At 39.5% G+C, this 20,491-nt stretch overlaps 1 protein-coding gene across 1 annotated transcript in view; it reads right to left on the reverse strand.

Annotated features, from left to right (window-relative positions):
• Positions 1-6,920: 6,920 nt before the first annotated feature.
• The window catches only part of NWD2 (NACHT and WD repeat domain containing 2), a 170,520-nt gene continuing 156,949 nt past the window's right edge, over positions 6,921-20,491 (reverse strand). The window contains 2 exon segments of the mRNA XM_020992128.2: positions 6,921-13,476; positions 18,200-18,789. Coding sequence (XP_020847787.1) covers positions 9,547-13,476; positions 18,200-18,789 — 4,520 coding nt within the window. The 3' untranslated portion in view covers positions 6,921-9,546.

Consider the following 20,491-nt stretch of genomic DNA (forward strand, 5'->3'; position numbering starts at 1 on the left):
GTGACTGCAGATGAAAATAAAATCCTTCAAAGTTTGCATTTAATACTTCCGAGAATCTGTAACCCTTTACCTGCGTGCAAGCCAGGCGTGGATGGAGCCTGCCAACGTAAACTTGCTTTCTATTTGCGGTGGAAGGAGGAGGGGGTAAAAAAAAGGGAAGAGAGAAGTAATTGAGTCCAACGCTTTGGGTCCCAGGAGTGCTCCAGGAAGAATGCCATTAAGTTGGCATATTATGTACTGCAGCCCTTTTAAGAAATCAGATCAATCCGGGGTGGGCAGATTTGGCACAAGGTGGAAATCTCTGACTCGTAGCATGTTCCCCAAGTCACTCGAGCCTGACCCTTCTCCTCCCTTAGAGTCGGGAGAGCGCTGTTGAAATCTGGACCAAGTGAAGCAGAAAATCCAGGAAAGTTGCTCTTTTGAGAATGACACCTGGGCTGCTTAGGACTTGGCTTCTTCGAACGCTTTCGGGGTAGTAGTGTTTTTTTTTTTTTTAACCTTTAAAGAAGATAAGGGAGAGTAGCCGCTCTTGGTCTGAGTTTCCTAGCAAAGGAATATAGACGACTAAGCAAATTAAACGGATAAGATCTTAGAATGGGAGAGTTGGCAGGGTCCCTGCCTCTTACATTGTGGAGTTAGCAGTGACTTAGCTTCAGGGAAACCTGTTCCAAGCCAGCTTCACACAAGTTCATAGAATCCAAAGCTGGAAGGGGCCTCAGACGCCTTGTCCTTCTCCCTTCCTTCTCCCTCCCCCCTCTCTTCCCCCTCTCCTTCTCTCATTTTCCCCCCTTTTTTGTATTTTGCTAGGCAATGGGGTTGTGATTTGCCCAGGGTCACACTAGTACGCATCAAATGTCTGAGGTCTCATTTGAACTCAGGTCCTCCTGATGCCAGGGCCAGTGCTTTATCCACTGCGCCACCTAGCTGAGGCCCCCACCTCATTTCCAGATGAGGAAACTGAGGCCTAGGTGACATGCCCAAGGTCATACTGTATACATAGCATGTATAAGACGCTGGATTTGAAGCCATGTCCTCTTCTAAGCCAGCGCTTTTTCCAAAGAACTTTCTCTTAGCTTTCGTTTTCTCATCTAAAAATTGGGATGATATATGTAACGTTTAACTTCAAAGGGTTTTATCAGGTAAAATAACGCACTTTATTCTTTGTTTACTTATTTATTTAAGGCAATTGGGGTTAAGTGACTTGCCTAAGGTCACACAGCTAATAAGTGTCAAGTGTTTGGTCTGAGGGCGCATTTGAACTCAGATCCTCCTGATTTCAGGGCCGGTGCTCTATTCACTGCGCCACCTATCTGCCCAATAATGCACTTTATAAAATTAAATAAATACATTTGTAATATAAAATCAAGAGCTTTCCAAACTTTAAAACGCTAGGTACATGCAAGTTACCATTATTAACATTTTAGAATCGTAGACACTTAAATACAAATCTTTCCTCATGGCCGCTAAGGAGGTTAAACTAAATCATTGGTCCTTTTATTTGGACCTTCTGCAAATGGGGTGAGATTGATTGACAGGCTGACCCCCCTCACTCAGTTTAGCAAGTCCATCATTCAAGCCAGTCACCGCTGTGCTCAGAGATGTGGGTCATGTCAAAGTTTTAACGGGGTTGTGGTGAGGTGGGGGTCGCGACGGGGAGAGAGGGGGATGTTTCCTTGGCTTTAAAATCTTTACACATTCAAATCACCCACCCTAGACTCGAAGAGAAAGGACCTCCCTGGCCAAGAGTGTTGGACAATTGCGCCACCTAGTGTCCGTGTGTTCAATATTCGCTTCAGGAAGGAATCAAGGACTCGTAAGATTTTAGCTGGTTGTAAGAACGTGTTAGTAAAGATGGAAACACCTATTCGTAAGACTGCCAGATTTAGGACTGGAAAGGATTTTAGGGATCATCTAGTCCAAACCTCTAATTTTATAGATAAATGTCCTGAGATCCAGAGAGGTTAAATACCTTATAACAGGCAGAGCTGAGGTTTGAACCTCTAGAGATCCAGTGCTTTTTCTCCCACATCACACCGCCCCTTTATTGTCCTTTTGCATATCCTCTGTCAGTTTCAGTGATAGTGGTTTTTTTAAAATTTCTTTCCTGAAGTCCATCTTTGAACATTCCTTGACATCTCCAAGTTTTTAGATGGAGACCACTGAGTAGCTTAAAAATGATAACCATTAGAGAAAAATTTGGAAATGTAATGAATGATGTTATAGTTTTTAATGGTCTCATTTAATTAGATCCTGTTCCAGTAAGTCAGCCCTAGAACTTTCAATTCTATAATGGGATGGGAAATTTAAAAAATATTCATTCTCATTCATTTACTTGGGAACATTTAACTACGAATATTGCGCATGGTTACACCAGGCCAATACCTATGTTCAATTAGCTAATTCAACCCAAAACATTGTTCAGTACTTAGAATAAATAAGGCATGAGCTGGACATAATTCCAGCTGATTCTGCCTATAGAGTATTTCTGAGTTATAATTAAACCAAACTGCATTCTTACTTAACCTGTACTGTAGCAATCCCACTTTCAGTACTAGTCCTTAAACACATACTATGTTATCCTGTCTCCTTTTCTTGACATAGGTGCATCCCCACTCCTGGAATGTCCTCCTCTTATCTCCATCTGTTGCCCCAAGCCTGGAATGCCTTCCTTCTACCTCCATTGTCTTTCAAAGTAAGCTCAAATGTCACTTGTAGAACTCCATGAAGCCAGAAGAAACTCACTGATGTCTGAGCTTTCATAACATTTTATACCTTTTGTGTACTTAGAGAATTGCAAGTTTATATGATTTATAGCAGAAAGGGACCACAGAAGGGACCAGAAGTGTTCTGGAGTCAGAGGATTGAAATCAAAATCTGACTGTTGATCTTACCTTTGCAGCATCTCTCATATATGCTCCTCTCTCTCCTCTGTCACTGCTACCAGTCTAGTGCTGGTATTCATCACCTTATCCCTGGATTATTGCAATAGGTTGGCCTACCTTCCTCTGGTCTCTCCCCAGTCCAATCCATCCTCCATTCAGCCCCTAAAGTGACTTTCCTAAAGTGCAGGTCTGATCACGTCACCTCCCCCCTCAGTAAACCCCAGTGGCTCCCTATTGTCTTGGAGCAAATACAAAATGCTCTATTTGGCAATCCAAGTCCTTCCTAACCTAGCCCTCTTCTATCTTTCTAGTTTCTTACACCTTACTCTCTGCCACTCCTTTTGATCTAACACTGGCCTCCAGGAGGTTCTATGGTGTTTTTTTTTTTTTGGTTAGGCAATGGGGTTAAGTGACTTGCCCAGGGTCACACAGCTAGTAAGTGTTATGTGTCTGAGGCTGTATTTGAACTCAGGTCCTCCTGAATCCAGGGCCGGTGCTCTATCCACTGCACCACCTAGCTGCCCCCCAGGAGGTTCTGTGGACAAGACACTCCATCTCTCAGCTCTGGGCATTTTCTCTGGCTCTCTTCTCTGCCTGCAATTCTCTTCTTCCTCAGCTCCACCTATTGACTTCCCTGGCTTCCTCTAAGTTCCAACTAAAATTCCACTTGCTACAGGAAGCCTTCTCCAAACCCTCTTAATTCTAGTGCCTTCCTTCTGTTAATTATTTCCTATTTATCCTGTATATAGCTTGCTTTGTATATGTTTGCTTGTTGTCTCTCCTATTACATTGTGGGCTCCTTGAGGGCAGGGACTGTCTTTGGCCTCTTTTTGTATCCCAAGTACTTAGGACAGTGCCTGGCACACGGTAGGTGCTTACTGTTTATTGATTGATCGACTTTGCCATTTACTACTTGTTCTACTTGGGGGAGTCACTTTACCTCTCTGAGCCTATTTCTTCACTTGTAAAACAAGGGGATTAGACCAAAAGTGACATCTAAGATTCCCTCCGACTTTGAATCTGCAATGTGGTCCAACCATCTTATTTCATACGTGACAAAACTAAAGCCCAGGGATGTTACATATCTTGCCCAGGGTCTTCCTATTAGTAAGAAAGGGGGTCAGGATTTGAATCCTCGAGGCCACAGGTTCCCCAACCCTGGCTCTAGATAGTCTTTCCTGATCTTTGCAGCTATCATTCCAGTGTTCTTTCCACTTTCATGTTGCCTCTTTAATTTCTCTGTGTGAGTTTGTATGTGTATGTCATGTCTTACTAGCGTGTAAGCATCTTGTGGACAGTCCTCTATGCATAGATGTGGTCACTTTCCTGCTCTGGTGGGACCCTTGCTTTACAGCCTTGTCTTTTATCCCTCCCCTCAGGGCACATTATGCTCTGGAGTACTTCCTGCTTCCTGACCACAACCTTCACTGTCTCTTCTCCCTGCTCATGCTTGACCTGAATCTGCAGTGGCTTTCCTCAAATTTTCATGGATTGTGCTCTGGCCCATCTTTTTTTTTTTTTGGCTAGACAATGGGGTTAAGTGACTTACCCAGGGTCACACAGTCAGTGTCAAGTGTCTGAGGCTAGATTTGAACTTAGCTCCTCCTGACTCCACTGCACCACATAGCTGCCCCTCTGGCCCATCTTTTACAGCCCAACTGAAAGGTAGACGCTAAGCAGTTGTTTTCTTTGTTCCTCATTATACCTATTTACCTTATTGGTAATAATCTTCCACTTCAGATTTCTTACAGTGCATAATTTTATACTTCTCTTAGGCCTTCATTGTGTTTTATTTGAGTATGTGCATTATTACCTACTATACTATAAGATTCATGATGGTAGGGCACATCTTATGTAAACTGTATATCTAGCCTAATGCCTAGCTGTGTGTCCCATTGAATAAGGGGTGACCTTAAGCATAGCACCTAACACAATGCACTTCATATAGTAGGTGCTTAATAAACATTTGAATATATGAAGAGAAATTACCCTTCAATGAGGGAAGGAAAATGTAGCATTTTGGAATTAGTAATTAGAAAATTGAAAAATCTTTGCTTAATGTGTTTAAATATGTATTTTTGATAAATGAATGAGAAAGCATTCATTAAGCATTCACTATGCGTCAAGCGCAGTGCTAGGTGTTGAGGATACAATGCAAGAACAGGTCTGGTTGGTCCCTGGCCACAAGAAGCTTACTTTCTAATAGGGGAACCAGCAAATATGGGGGAGTTGTGGCCAGGGAAGGACACTATGGTCAGAAAAGTTACAGAGATGGTGAGTGAGGCCATAGCAGAGTACGTCGACACGCCCTATCTGTCAACAGTGTCAGAGTTTCTTTGATCATGCTTTACAGTGAAATAACTTGATGTTTAATTGGAGATTTTTACTAGACTTGTGATTGTATTAGTATTGAGAACTTCTGGAGAAGAACTTCCAGCTACCAATGTAGATCTATAACTGCCTTGCAGTCTTATCATCTTAGTTGCTTGGTGGTACTGAGAAATTGTGATTTGCTCAGGGTCACACAATGAGGATATGTTAAAAGCAGGACATAAAATGAAACTTGAACCCTTCTTGGCACCGAGGCCACACACTATTCACTATATCAGTGCTTTTCATTCATCTGTATTAAGGGGAAAATGATAGTATATCTGGGGTGGGGAACCTGTGGCCTTAAGTTCTGTGAAGTTTGGATTCAGTCAAAGGGCTGCACTTGAGGACCTAGAGGGCCACATGTGGCCTCGAGGCCACAGGTTCCCCAACCCTGGCTCTAGATAGTCTTTCCTGATCTTTGCAGCTATCATTCTTTGTAAATGATTGTTGTTCAGCCATTTTTTAATTGTGTCTGACTCTTCATGACCCCATTTGGGATTTTCTTGGCAAATGTCACATAGCTAGTAAGTGTCTTAGATAAGATTTGGATTTTTTTGGGGGGGGCTAAGCAATGGGTTTAAGTGACTTGCCCAGAGTCACACAGTTAGTGTTATGTGTCTGAGGCTGGATTTGAACTCAGTTCCTCCTGGCTCCAGGGCTGGTGCTCTATCCACTGCGCCACCTAGCTGCCCTAAGATAAGATTTGAACTCAGGTTTCCTGAGTCTAGGCCTGGAGCTGTATCCACTGCGCCACTCCCTTATAAATAATCAAGTTATGCCAATAATAAATAATTATAAATAATCAGGTTATGACAATTGCATATGTGATTGCTAGTACAATATTTCTCTTTAACTTCCCACCGTTAGCTGTAATAATATAAATTAGTTTTGTGCGTTACATCTGGAAAAGAATGGGATGGGATTTTTACCTTTTGGTTTTGCTGGTGCTCTTGGGGCATCTAATAAATAGGAGTATTTAGTGAATTCTGTGTGTCCATAAGAAATTATCTGGGAGCTCCCATGACCTCCCTCCAGATTCTGGGAGTGAAGTCGCTATGTGGAAAGGTCTGCTATGCGGAAGGCAGGAACTTGTGGAATGTCTCCCTCTTTGAGACTGATCTCTAAATGGCAGGTTCATAAATGCATAGTATGATAGATTCAGAGCTGGAAGGGATTTTAGAATTCATTGATTCCAATGACCTCATTTTATAGAGGAGGAAACTGAGGTCCAGAAAGAATAAGTGACTGCCTGAGGTCATGCAAGTAGTGTCAGAGGATGGATTTGAACCTGGATACTCTGACTTCAAATCTAGGACTTTGCCTATTGTACCATCGTTGAAGAATACTTTACTGTTCATTATTATCAATACTGAGTGTCCATTGGGATCATACTTCTATATGAGATGCTTAGATGGATTAAATTATTTCTTTATATTCCTTTCTTTCTCTTCCTTCCCTCCTTCCTTCCTTCCTTCCTTTCTTTCCTTCCTTGGCAGCCTCTTTTTTTTTTTTACTTAAAAGATCACAGACCCATAGAATATTAGAGCAGAAGGAGCTTCAGTTCCCATCTAATATAATCCCTTTATTTAAAAGATAAGGAAACTAAGGTGCAGAGATATTAGATGATGTGCCTAGGTCACACAGCATACAATTTTCAGTTGCATTATCAAAACTTGGAAAATACTCCAAAAAACTCCAAAGCAAATTAGTTTATCTTTTATTCATACAAACAATGCATACACAAGACTGTATATTGTTTGAAGACTGCAATAATATTCTAGTTTAACAACTCTGTAACAAAATGTAACTAAATGTAACATTTAAGAAAATATAAATCTCTGATTGGGTAATTCTTCCCAACAATACAAAGTTTACATAAAAACATTCAGTATGATCTAGAAGTTGCAAACAAGTTAGGAAAAATCATTCAAATCACTCAATACTTACTAAATTGGCTTTTACATAGAACATTCACACACTACATGTAATTCATCTTGGCATATGACTTTTAGAAATTTAGTGGCACAGAGGTCCAACTCATACTACTCATAATATTAATAGTGATACCTTAAATGATCTTGGTCTGTCTCTGATGAATACTTTCATATATAATCAACTCTAGATTATGTATCTATGTATACAAGTACCTGGGTCTACCTCTTGGCTACTACCTGATTTGGACTCAGGCTAATAGGACCATAGAAGATCTGGCCTTGGCATGGAGTGGGATAATAATTTGTATCTGAGTCACATCTCAGGGTGTTAGTATCTCAGACTACATTTCAAGGTCAAATATAAAAGACATGAGTGATATGCCATTCAACTTTTCTCCATTAGTATCAATAATGCAGAGTTGACTATATTTCATATCACGCAATCTCACAATTTTCCTGTAGGGGATATAGGTAAACTACCACTAACCTCATTTTATAGTTGAAAAAGTGAGAAACAGAGAGGTTAGAAGATTGGCTCAGGGACCCACAGCAAGTCAGTGGTAGAAACAGACAACTAAAACTCCTACCTGTTCAGTACTTCACTTGCTAGAGGATATTTCCTCTTTAAAAAATCTGTTAAAAATTAGCCAAGGACATGCCATGTGTACGATGTAGTGGGTGGAAAAATCACTTTCAGTTTTTGGGGATGTAACCATTTTTCTTGAATCAGGTGGAATAGTTAAAAAATATTTGATATTTCACAGCTTCTGCCTTGAAACTGATCACACTATATAAAAGGCTCAGAACAGTCCCAAAGCAGGAAGTAAAACAGATAATAAGCCTACGTACATATGTAGAAGTAAGAAATTTATTACAAACAGGAACAGTAAAGAACCTTTGGACAGCCTTAAGATTTTATGGAATATTTTAGCACAAATAACAGGCATATTCTGTTAGTCCCAGAGTATTTGGTCATCTCTCTGCGTTCAACACAGGACAGAAGAGGAATGAGAGTAAGGCAAATGTTATCAGAAGTTTGTACATGGCATATCAAGAAAGCTTTCTTTCTGTCGAAATTCAGTGTAGGGATTTAGGAGATAATTCATACTTTCTTTTAAGAGAGTAAAGAGTAACTTTTTAATGCAATAATAGAATGGAACAGTTTAACTACATTTGTAATGTCCTTATGTGAGCATACATTACATCTAGCAAAATATGCACTTTGAAAGTGACATTAAAAAATGAATGAATTTTTAGTATTAAACATGTTCTTTTATAACTTGGGAAACAGCTTTTAAAGAAATGGTTTCCTCCTTTGTATAAAAACCCACATATACAACTTTTGCAAGACTGATTTTCTGCATCTGGGTTGCCCTTTTAGCTGCCAATTGATTCTTGTCCCATCCAGCTTATAGCTTCGCATCTTCACATCCTTCAAAGGTATTTTCTTTTTATGTTGGGATGTAGTCGCTGGAGAGTTTCATATGGTCAGGACTGTTAAATTACTTTCCCCTTTCTCACTTTCTTTCCTTTATCCCCAGATATAAGTCTTTGCTATCTGGATGGTAAAAAGTAGAATGGAGTTAAGGCTGTATTTATATAATATTAACAATCAAATGTTGCCAAACAAGAATTATTTGGCATCATGGAGACAAAGTAATGGTTGTTTGAATTTAACTTTAAAAGAAAAAAGCATGACACATGATTTTGGTCAAACTGCTCTGTGTGTGTGTGTGTGTGTGTGTGTGTGTGTGTAGACCCTGCCTATTGTATATAGTGAACTGAAGAGGTTATACTTCTGGCAAATATAGACTTAGAGTCAATATACTGTACTATTTTCTAACTTCTAGATGAAACAGCAATGTAAAGAGTATTGCTAGAAATGCCCAGTAAAGATTTCATATTTGGTGGATCACAGTCTTTCCATATTTTAGTCTGTAGTTTGAAGAGTTGCTGTGGCCAAAAAATAATCAATCACCTGGTAATCAAATCTACAAAAATGAGCTTCTCTGAATTTAGTTAGGGTAGTGCTTGGGCAACATATGCCATCTATTGCAGGACCCATTCTCAAAGCCTTTTTGACCTACCAGAGCTTGCATTCTGTTGTTACAGCCTTTGAGAATGCAGGGTCACTTCCATATAATGATGAGCCATTGAAAAAAGGATTTTCATGGATTAATCTCAAGAAAACTATAGCAAAATATGTTGCCATCTCTGTAGTTTTTACACATCTGTGGACAAATACCAGTCACTTGTATTTCACTTTGCCTAAGAAATGCACCATTTCCACCTCTGATATAGAAGACAGACTTACAAATGCATATCATGAATTTCAGTAAACCTGTCTAAACATGTAATTAGTTGTCAGCAGCAAAACTGTGGCCTCTGCTCTCTATGGCAGAGCACACCCGGTCATAAGGATTGTGTTTTTTGGTCGGTGTTGCTTCAGTTGTTTCTGTGGGATCAGTCACTGTGATGGGGCTATCTCTTGCAAACACCTCAGTGGATTCTCTCCAAATACAATCTGCAGTAGCCTTAAAGCAATAACTATTACACTTTGGCCTGGATGCTTGTGTTGCACTGTTGAAAATTTGCCGGCTGTTTGAAGTGGCAATTTTAATTTTCAATGCTGCATCGACCCGGTCCACTACAGTATAAATCCCTATACTTCCGTCATCAAAACCAACAATAATATTCAAGTGCCTCTGTGACAGTGCAAGATATGTTGGTGTCTTATAAAGTGAACAAGCACCAATGCTTTTACCATCTGCAAGTCTCATGACGATTAAGCTGGAGACCGCACCGTTGTCATCTTCCTCTTCTCCATTTCGGAAACAAATATAGACTAGGTAGCGACCGTCTCGAGATAGCCTTTGCCGCCAGATGATTCCAGCAGCATGTACCACTCGTAGCTTCCCACTGTGCAGATCAAGAACATTTATATTTTCATCCCCCCGGGACATAATGCCTAGTTTCCCATTGGGAGAAATTTCAAAGTCCTCTAGATTTTTTAAGAAATGGTTTGGAAGTTGTACACGTCGGCAGATGACTTCGTCTGTCAGGCTCCAGATGTTCACAGTTTCTGTTGATGTTATAAATACGATGATATCAGGGCAGTCAGGTATCAATTTGAAATTTACAATCATGGTCCCATCCTCGCAGCAGAACTTCTTGGTGATACTTCCTGTCCATAAGCTGACTGCCAACACTTTGTTTTTTGTGATGCCTACCACAAATGTATTTGCAGAGGTTATAAATGCATTCTGTAAAGGAGTGAGAATATTGCACACCCTGTGGCCTGTGGCCAGTCGCCAAACCCTAGAGGCGTTTTCCTCACAGAGTGAAACCACAAATTGATCATTGTGTGTAATCAGCAGCTGGGATATTCTTTGCCCATTAATGCGAAAGAGGTTTTCACCACTATTGGTGTGCCACACGTATTGGCTACATTTGTCATCTGATGTCACCATCACATCCCCAGAGGAGGTGAGCACACAGTGCTCTACAATGCCTTCATGCTTAAATTCTGCCTCAATGAATCCATTGCTAAAGTTCCACTTATGGACAGATTCAGACCCATCTAGGGAATAAATTATTTCACCTCTAGCAGGTAACACCAGTCTTTGGATGGGTTTTCCTGTCTTGTCTATATTGGACATTGCTGTAATTATATCTATGTCCCAAATAGAAAGGACACCACTGGTAGATAAAGATAGCAGCATATTATGGTGATTCGACTTGACCAGCTTGACTATGGTTCCTGAGATTTCCTGTAAGCTTGCCACACACTGTCCGGTGTCCCTCCTCCAAAAAAACACAGCTGAGGTATTTTCCATAGTAGCAATTATGCAGTCGCCATTTTTGGACAGCACTGCAGAGATAAAGCGCTCATTGTGTTTGGCTCTGAATTTTTCCGCCACCTTCCACATTGTAGTGTCTAAGAGTTCTATGCTGAGGGCTTTGCAGATAAGAATTGCACTTTGGTCCTCAGAAAGTTCAATGCTGACAACTTCACTGTCTTCTCTTCGACAATCAAAATCATCTGTTAGTTGGGGATTGGTGATTTCCTCAGTATTCCAAATAGAAAGGCTGCCCTCGCTGTCAACCATTACCATTTCCTGTGCTGTGTCCAAGATGAGAAGAAACTTCACAAAGCCACCTGAAAATTCTGAAGTCACAGTGGAGAGCTTTTCTCCACTCCCTAAATGAAATATGGTGGTGGTATTTAGATACTGCCCACAGAAAGCATACACTCCATCCAGAGAACACTGAACACAAGTGACTTCATACCAGCAGTGGAACTGATAAAGAGGCCATCCATAAAGTAGATCAATGACAGTGACATCTTTGCTGGCCTCCAACCAGGCAAGGGCATGTGTAATTGACAAGGTAAACCCATTGATGAAATTCGAACCACTTCCATGCTTGGCTCCTTTGATTTCAACTTCGGACAGGAGGCAGGAATTTATGTTGTCATAAATCAACAAGGTATTGTTGGTCGTGGCTACCACAAGGTACTTTTCATCTGTGGTGAGCTTCATGCCCAGAATAACTGACTGGGCTGTGGTGATTTGCCTCAGTAGCTGACGAGTCTCTACATCCCATGTGCTGATGGAGCCATTTTCCAAAGCTGTGAGGACAGTACTTGGGTTACAAGTAGGCAAAATTTCGGTGACATGCAGATGACTAGATGACAAGGGAAGCCTTTCGGGGCTGTAAGTCACATCCATAGAAGAATGTAAGGGGACAATGGAGCAGTATTTAGGTCCATCTTTGTCACATTCCAAAAGAAGGTGCCTCAATTTGGGTAATGAACTGACAACTGGAAGAAGTCTCTGCTGGAGCTCGGCAGAGAGGGAGCCAGGGAATGTGATAATCTTACTTTTGATGCCTCTAAGGGTGCTGGCCAGAAACTTCAGTTCCTTCTCCTGTGAGTAGTTGTAAGCCACCTCAATGTCTGCAAGGGCTTTGTCAAACTGGCCAATTTTTATCATGGTATAAAGCCAGCTGAAGTTCATGATGACTCCATAGAGCAGGTCATCTGTTTTCCCACATCTCGTCAAGTGGTGTAAAAGCTCTGACATTTTGCGGTGATTGACAAAAAAGATGTCAGGCTCCAGTGGATTGCATTGAAACACCCAGGGTTGATCTGGGGCCTGTCTGTCAAAAGATGCCTGCTCCAGGAAATGCTTTTCTTCCTCTAGCAAACTTCTGCTTTCTAGATCAAGGCAGTCATTCAAGTACGGGTCTTCGAGACAGAAAGCTTTCCTCCTGCCACCAGACCAGACCCCCAGAAAATAATCTGCTAGGATTGTATGCATTTCATGCAAGTCAGTGTCATTATGTAGGTAAAGCTTCTGAGCTATCAGCTGTAGGTGCCTATTGGCCCATACCAAAAGTGTGACGTTTTTCACATGCCGTTCTATCAAGTATCCACTCAGACCCTCCTTGAGCCTTGCGATATATACATAAGGCACCCGCAGGGGGTTGCTTGGCCGTATATTCTCATTTAGCTCATTCATAACATTGTTGTCCAGTGCTAAAACATCCTCCAACTCCATTTCACTCAAACCCATTTTAGCCATGGTGATGTAACCCAGAGCTCGGGATACTAGTTTCTGCCCACATTTCTTCTCCAGGGACGAAAATAACTGCTCTATGCTTTCATGGACTGTGACACAGAGGGAGGACTCATCCACATCTTTGTGGGACCTCCAATTTCTCACCTCCCTGAAGGTTAAGTTCACAAACATTGGCAATGTGCACTTGGAGAGAGCTTCATTGACATATATTTGTTGCCCTGATGTCACTTTCCTTTTGACACGTAGCAACTGGTGTTTTAGGACCTGACTGCACATTTTTCTGTCCCTTGGAATGAGCTCAATGTAGTTGTCTTCTTCATGGATAAGGCACCTCAGTTTTTGTAGGATCCCATGTTTATTGGGCAGCGTGGATAGTACTATTCGTACAAAACAGGGAAGGTGAACGGGGAGCCACCAAAGTTTTCTGGCATCATCGACATCAGAGAGCTGTTCTAGAGCATCAAATATTATTACCAAGGGCCTCTGAAATGAAGACTCATTCAAGAGATTTATAAACAAGTCACGAAGATCATGAACCTTCTTAGGATAGCTTTGCACCAGACACCGGTAGTTAACTGCCAACTGTTCACAGATGCTTAGAAGTAGATTCTTAAGATCAGTGCTCATGTCTGTGGTTCCTAGAAATCTTACAATTATGACTGGGTCAGATTCAGGTCCCATCTCTTCCTGTAGCCAACCATAAGCCTAAAATATAGGAGAATAGTTTAGAGGGACAAATTTAAAAACTAAAATATTGACGTTTTAGCATCCTACTTATCTAGAAGTCAGATTTCTGGAAACTTAAAACCATCTGGAATGTAACTAAGAACTGAGAAAGCAAAAGAATAAAAGTGGACCAAAATGAGAACACAAAACCCATGAATGTAAAACCAGACATTTTACTCCATAAGAGAGGCTTCACTCAAAATTCAATGACTCTTACAGAACACATATTCTAAATAGGTTGGTTATCTAGTTTCTCAGCCCACAAAAGTAGCAAATTAGAAGACCTAGTATGTACGTTTGGAGACAAAGATTGGAAGAGGCAGGCAGATGGATAGCAGCAAGGAGTGACAACTGACAATCTGACATTGAGGAAAGAAAGAGAAAAACTATAAAAAGCAGAAAGAAATAACAAAGCACAAAAGAATTATTAACACATGCTGTCAAAATTGTGACACACGAAGTCCTGTTTAGAGTCAGCTTTAGCAAAATGTATTAAACCTCACAATACACACACAATAGGTGTCTGGTGTAATGAAAAGAATGCTGGCTTTGGAGTCAGAGGACCTAGGTCTGAATCCTAGCTCAGTATTACTTATTACCTTTGGGGCTATTAATAGCGATAGGATTACTATTAAAAATAAAGGTTCCTAAAAACTGGGGACCTGATTTCTAGTACAGACTCTACTATTAATTAACTATATGATTTCCAGCAAATCTTTTAACATTGCTGGGCCCATGTTTCTTTATTTGCCATCTGGAGATAATGATTAGGGCTTTGTCTAACCTGATAGAGTTGTTGTGAGGAGGCACTTTAAATTGTTATATAAATGTGAATTAGTATTACCCCAAACAAGGTGAGGTCTAGCATTTGGGGCTTCCTAGATCATAGAATGGTAGGGTAATTGAGAAAGTAGATGAATGGGGAGGGGGTAGCTATAGAAATGTCATGCAGAGGCATTGTGGTAAAGGGAAAAGATAGTTAGACTTCAAGGAGAGGGTTCTGAGCTCAATTCACTTTACTTTCCAAGCCTCAGCTTTCTCATCTATAAAATGGGATGCGGGAATTCAAATAAAGATATGGACAAGCATCTCACAGGAACGTGGAATATATTCCAAGGAGGACAAAGATATCTATATCTACATCTATCTATCTATCTATCTATCTATCTATCTATCTATCTATCTATCTATCCACACTTTCCAAGCCTCAGCTTTCTCTTCTACAATATGGGGAAGGGGAATTTCCATAAAGATGTGGACAAGCATTTCACAGGAACATGGAATATGCCCCAAGGAGGACAAAGATGTGTATTTGTGTGTGTGTGTGTGTGTGTGTGTGTGTGTGTGTCTCCACACACACACACACACACACACACACACACACACACACACACGGTATAGTATATAACATGCTAGAACTGTGGTTTCTAAACTCAGGAAGTAGTTGTTCAGTTATTTCAAGTGTGTCCGACTCTTCCTGACCTCATTTGAGGTTTTCTTGGCAAAGATCCTGGAGTGGTTTGCCATTTCCTTTCTCCAGCTCATTTTACAGATGAGGAACTGAGGCAAACAGGATTAAGACACTTGCCCAGGGTCACATACCTAATAAATTTCTGAGCCCAGATATGAACTCAGGAAGATTAATCTTCCTGATTACAGGTCCAGCCCTCCACTGTGTTACTTAGCTGACCTGAGTTCAAATCTAGCCTTAGATACTTCCCAGTTGTGCGAACCTAGGCAAGTCACTTAATTGCTGTAAGCCTCACTTTCTTCACCTGTTAAATTTTATACACGTTAGCTATCATTGCTATGACTACAATTATGACTACTACTACGACTACTACTATGACTAGTACTATGACTACTACTACTACTACTACTAACTACTACTATTACTACCAGAATTTAAGACCTCAAAGGACTAAGAAAATTTTTGCATCAGTTAATGTTCCTTGTTCTAGTGTTAATATCAGTACTTTTTGTGGTAGCAAAAAATTGAGTACTCATTGATTGGTGAATGGCTGAACAAATTACGACACATAAATACAATGGAATATTATACTATTGAACCCTAAGAAAAAATGAGGAATTCAGAGAACTGTGGGAAGACTGGTATGAACTAACAGTAAAATAAGCAGAACTAGGGGAAAAAAACATTATAATATAATTTATTTACACTGTAATAATATAAGTAAAGCAAAGTCAACATTAAAGGGCAAATAAAGTGAGTACTTTTAATAATCAATTTCAGTTCTGGAGAACAAATGATGAAACATAATTCCCTCCTTTCTGTAAAGAGGTGAAGAGCTGTATGTTGGGATATTGCAAATAATTTGATGTAAGAGAAAGTTTACTGTAGAAATGTTAATTCAAAATTCAATATGAAAATCTCTCTTTGAGGGAGAGTTGGGAAGTTTCATTTAATAGACGGAAAAGTGAGAAATGAGACACAGGGTGGGTAAAGTGACTTGCCTAACCTAGGGGTGAAGGGCTAATCACAAAGAATCAGATCTGTTTCCTATTGTAATGTTCTTTTCAATTGGTTGAATCTCTTAGTAACATTAAAAACCTGCATAATATCCAATTACAAGTAAGTTAGTAGATGCGCTAGGAAAAAAATCACTCTGTAATCTCATTTCATAAATATAATTTATGAAATATAATTTTTTTTAAAAAGCACATCAATGTATTTAAGTGACTATTTTAAATTCATTAAGAGGACTAATTATGTAATCATAGCTTAATTAGTGTAACTGAAATAAACAAGGAGCTGGGAGTACAGTAATATGAGGCCAGACTAAAAGATTAGTATTCTCTCCAGAAAGACAAAAGCTAAGAGAGGATATGATCAAAGCCTTTTAAATTGTGAGGGATACAGTATGGGTAAAGATAGAGTAGTTCAATAAAACCTGGTGTACTAGGATTAAAGGATACTCCTTAAAGTTTGAAAGAGGTAAATCTGGAAAATGAAATGAAATATTACTATACATAATAAATAGTAAACTTGTGAAACTATAACTTCAAGAGATGCTACAGGCTGGAGAAATAAATAGGGTTAAGAAGGGCTTAAATGAAATTGTTTGACAACAGTTCCATAAAGATTTATGGAGGAACTTTGCATTAGAGAGGAAACAAGCATGGTTTGGATACTTTCCTAACCTTCACCACCCCCTTTGCAATGTCTTATTGATATTCCTCCCCCCCTTCTCTTTCTTTCCTTCCTTCTCCCTTCTTTCCTTCCTTCCTTCCTTCCTTCCTTCCTTCCTTCCTTCCTTCCTTCCTTCCTTCCTTCCTTCCTTCCTTCCTTCCTTCCTTCTTCCTTCCTTTCTTCCTTCCTTCCTTCCTCTCTTCCTTCCTCTCTCTTTCTTTGATTCCTATCTTAATGTTCTTTTCAATTTGCTGAATCTCTCAGTAACACTAAAAACCTACATAATATCTAATTACATGTAAGTTAGTGTTTCCCAAGCTGCTCAAAATTAAACTCTGTAATCTAGGCTGCATTCCTGTGATTTTCTACTTGCATGTAGTCATAATTCTATATCATCTATATTCAAGTGTGTTTTTCCTTTCTCTCAGGATAACTGGATTATTTCATGAATAATTTACTATTAAGGGAGTTGCAACAGAGAAGGGCATTACTATGTTCTCAAGGACACAATAAAACAAAAGGACCTCAAACCCTAACACAGTACCAGTAAAAACAGTGGTCTACTATCTACTGTTGTAGACACATCACATATTGTTATGTGGCTGACTTTCTACCTCCCACTTGCTTTTAATCCCTACATTTTGGGCCACTTTCATTTCATGTGTAGGTGTAGCCATGCCTTAGATTCTAGGACCGGTTCTAGACCTGGGCAGTGGGATATAAAGAGCCCAAGGCCAAGTTCTTTGTGGCTTAGCATCATCAGCCTTCTCCTGATATTGTAATACCAAACCATAACCTCATACCTCATTTATTGTAACTGGGCCCTTGTTTTTACCTCTCTTGATTGAATGCCTGGTACTCTAGATTTTTCTGGACGGGGATCCTGCCTCAGAAGGGTCCTACTCCTTCTAGGGACTAGAGTACTTCCTCTGAACCCTGATTCCTGTGGCTTGGTACCAGCTATTTGCAAGGAGGAAACTAGATGGCACAGTGCATGAGTCCTGGACTGGGAGGCAGGAAGACCTGCATTCAAAGTCTGCCTCAGTGACTTACTGGCTATGTGACCCTAGGCAAGTCACTTAACCTCTGTCTGACTCAGTTTCCTTACCTGAGGGGGATATTAATAGCACCTACCTCTCAAGGATCTTGAATGGTCAAATGAGATAATTTTTGTAAAGCACTTAGTATAGTACATGGCAAATAGTAGGCACTTAATAAATGCTTGTTTCCTTCTCCCTTATCTTGGATCTTTTCATGTTTCCATATTACTATGACTTTATGCTTCACCTGCCTTCCTGCCTCTTATTTCATGCTGCTTGGACTTTCTTTGATTACCTTCCCTATCTCCTCAATCCTGTCTGATCTCTGGGTCCTAGCCATTCTTTGTCTGACCCATTCAGACAAAGGAGAAAGCCCTGGTTATGATGCCAAACAAAAAATAAATACTGGAGTAATCAACATATAAATAAACAAAACTGAAATAAACTAAATTCACTTTTAAAAAATATACAAAGTAGAACATTACAAAGACACTTAAAATGAATTGACATTTACCTTCTTGGCTACTTCAGCTAACAGAAGAGTTTTTCCAGTACAAGGTCCTCCATAGGTGATGAGAGGGTTAATGTGGCCTGCTTTGCTGGGAAGAAGGTATTTATGTACTATATTTAGAGATTCACATTTGTACTCATAGAAGGAGGCATATGTTTTACATAATGATGAGTGCTGAAGAATTTCGTCATACAGTGTATCAGTTTCTGTGTCAAAATTCTGTTGTACAGTTGCCTGAATGATGTCAATCATATCCTCATAAAACTGTTTACCAAGTCCTTCTATATAATGGTTCTCTACTTCTTGTGAATAACCTAATTTCATGTCACAATGTGTAACGGAAGTGTAGACTCTCAGATTAGATGATGCAACAATGGTAGGAATAAATTCATCCCTGAGTTTTATCAGTTTCTCGTGGGCTTCTGGGTCTCGGATAATTCTTGGTTCTGTCCCAGTTATGTCCATGTATTTGCCCATTGCTGGAATTTTCACAAAACGTTCAATGTTTGCAATTTTTCTAATGTAGCAAACACATTTCTTTAGGAATGCTGGTGTTTGTTTTCCCAAAGCAAAGTCAAACTCATCTTCAATAGCTGAAAAAACAAACAAAAGAAATCTAGTGCTAACTTCCCCATTCAAAAGCAGAAACAACTTCAAATCACTAACTCTATTGCTTTGCTCCTTTTGGGGAGTTCTAAGCAGAAAAACCCTTTACCTAGGTGACAAGATATGTCATTAGTGGCATTAGACATAGGAGGGAAGATACTTCACTTCAGAAAAACTATTTCCTAAGTGACCAGAAGTATTGATAAAACTGTAGTAAATTTACTGTCTGATCACCTAGCCAGTGGAGTGTGAATGACCTCAGTCTGTGTCTATATAATTGCCCTTAAACATATTACAAATTAGAAAAAAAATGGTGGTCATTAACTTAGTAGTCCAGAAGTGCAGACTATTCATTCACTTTAAGCTTTGACTAAGACTCATATTTCTTCTTGTGATTATAATGTCATTGGATATTTCAACTAGTGTATGTGGTGTGTGACCTTGAGGAGGTCCCTTTATATTTTTGGCTCTAAATGTCCTCATTTGTAAAATGAGGGGGTAGAATTAGAGGAGCTGCTCTCAAAGTGTGGTCCTAAAATCCCTGAAGGTCTTTGAGGCCACTATTTTTATAATAATTTTATAATAATACTATTACTAATACTAATACAATATTTGCCCACTAAAATACTTCTTCTGTTTTCAACTACATATCTGAATGAGGCCAAACTTTCTTTCTGTACTTCAACCAAAACAACATATCACAATAGATTGAATGCAGAAGCAGATTTGAGAATCCAGCTGTCTTCTATTAAGCCATAATATTTGCAAAACTATGTAAAACAATGCCACTCTTCTCATTAATTTTTTGAAAATATGGTTATTTTTCATTAGCATGTTATTTATATGAACATGTAATATGTTTATTATAGTTTTTTTAAAATGAATGAATAAATATTTGAAAAATCTATCAGTTCTAATTTCTAATATGGTAAATATTATTAGATAACAACCACATTCACAAAAGCTATTTGGGATCCTCAATAATTTCTTAGGAACATAAAGGGGTAATCTGAAGACCACAAAGTTTGAGAAGTGCTGCACTAGGAGATCTCTAAAGTCCTTCCTAACTCTAAATCCATTTTTCTCAGATTGTCTTAAAAAACCAAACTGTTCAAACAGTTGTTTTTGCTCTAGTTTTGGCTAACATGCTTCCTATCTGATTGGCTAGTGTCCTGAAGCACTAGGGACAGATATAGCAATACAAAGGCTTTAAATAGAATTAATGACCATGGAAATAAAATAAAAATTACTAAATGTTTCAGCCTTAGTTGCTTAATATTGAGCCCTCTTAGGATATACAGTTTATTCTGATCCCAGGGAGGAAAATTATTAAATTTTGAAAATCAGACTTAGGTCTACCTATAGATTTTTTCCCCTGATTTTGAAGAACTATTATTAATGTGAAGATAGATGACCCACCCTCATTTTTAACCAAAAGTATTTGAGCCTGGTAGTACTCAATAGTTAATATCAGCCCCATCACATTCAAACTTCAAATGAGGTTCATGACAAAAAGATTAATCCCTTGGAGAATGGGTCCAATGACTTCGCTTACTAGGTTTTCCTCTCTGGGCAAATTTTGCCTACTTGGTGAGGGGTTGGAAGCTGAGGGTGGGAGGAAGGAAGAAAGAAAGAGGAAAAAAAAGATTTTAGAAAACTTGCAAATTTCCCATTCAGTTAGGGATTTTG

Source organism: Phascolarctos cinereus, unplaced genomic scaffold (assembly GCF_003287225.1).
Source record: "Phascolarctos cinereus isolate Bilbo 61053 unplaced genomic scaffold, phaCin_HiC Scaffold_9;HRSCAF=440, whole genome shotgun sequence".
In the NCBI taxonomy this organism is placed as follows: domain Eukaryota; kingdom Metazoa; phylum Chordata; class Mammalia; order Diprotodontia; family Phascolarctidae; genus Phascolarctos; species Phascolarctos cinereus.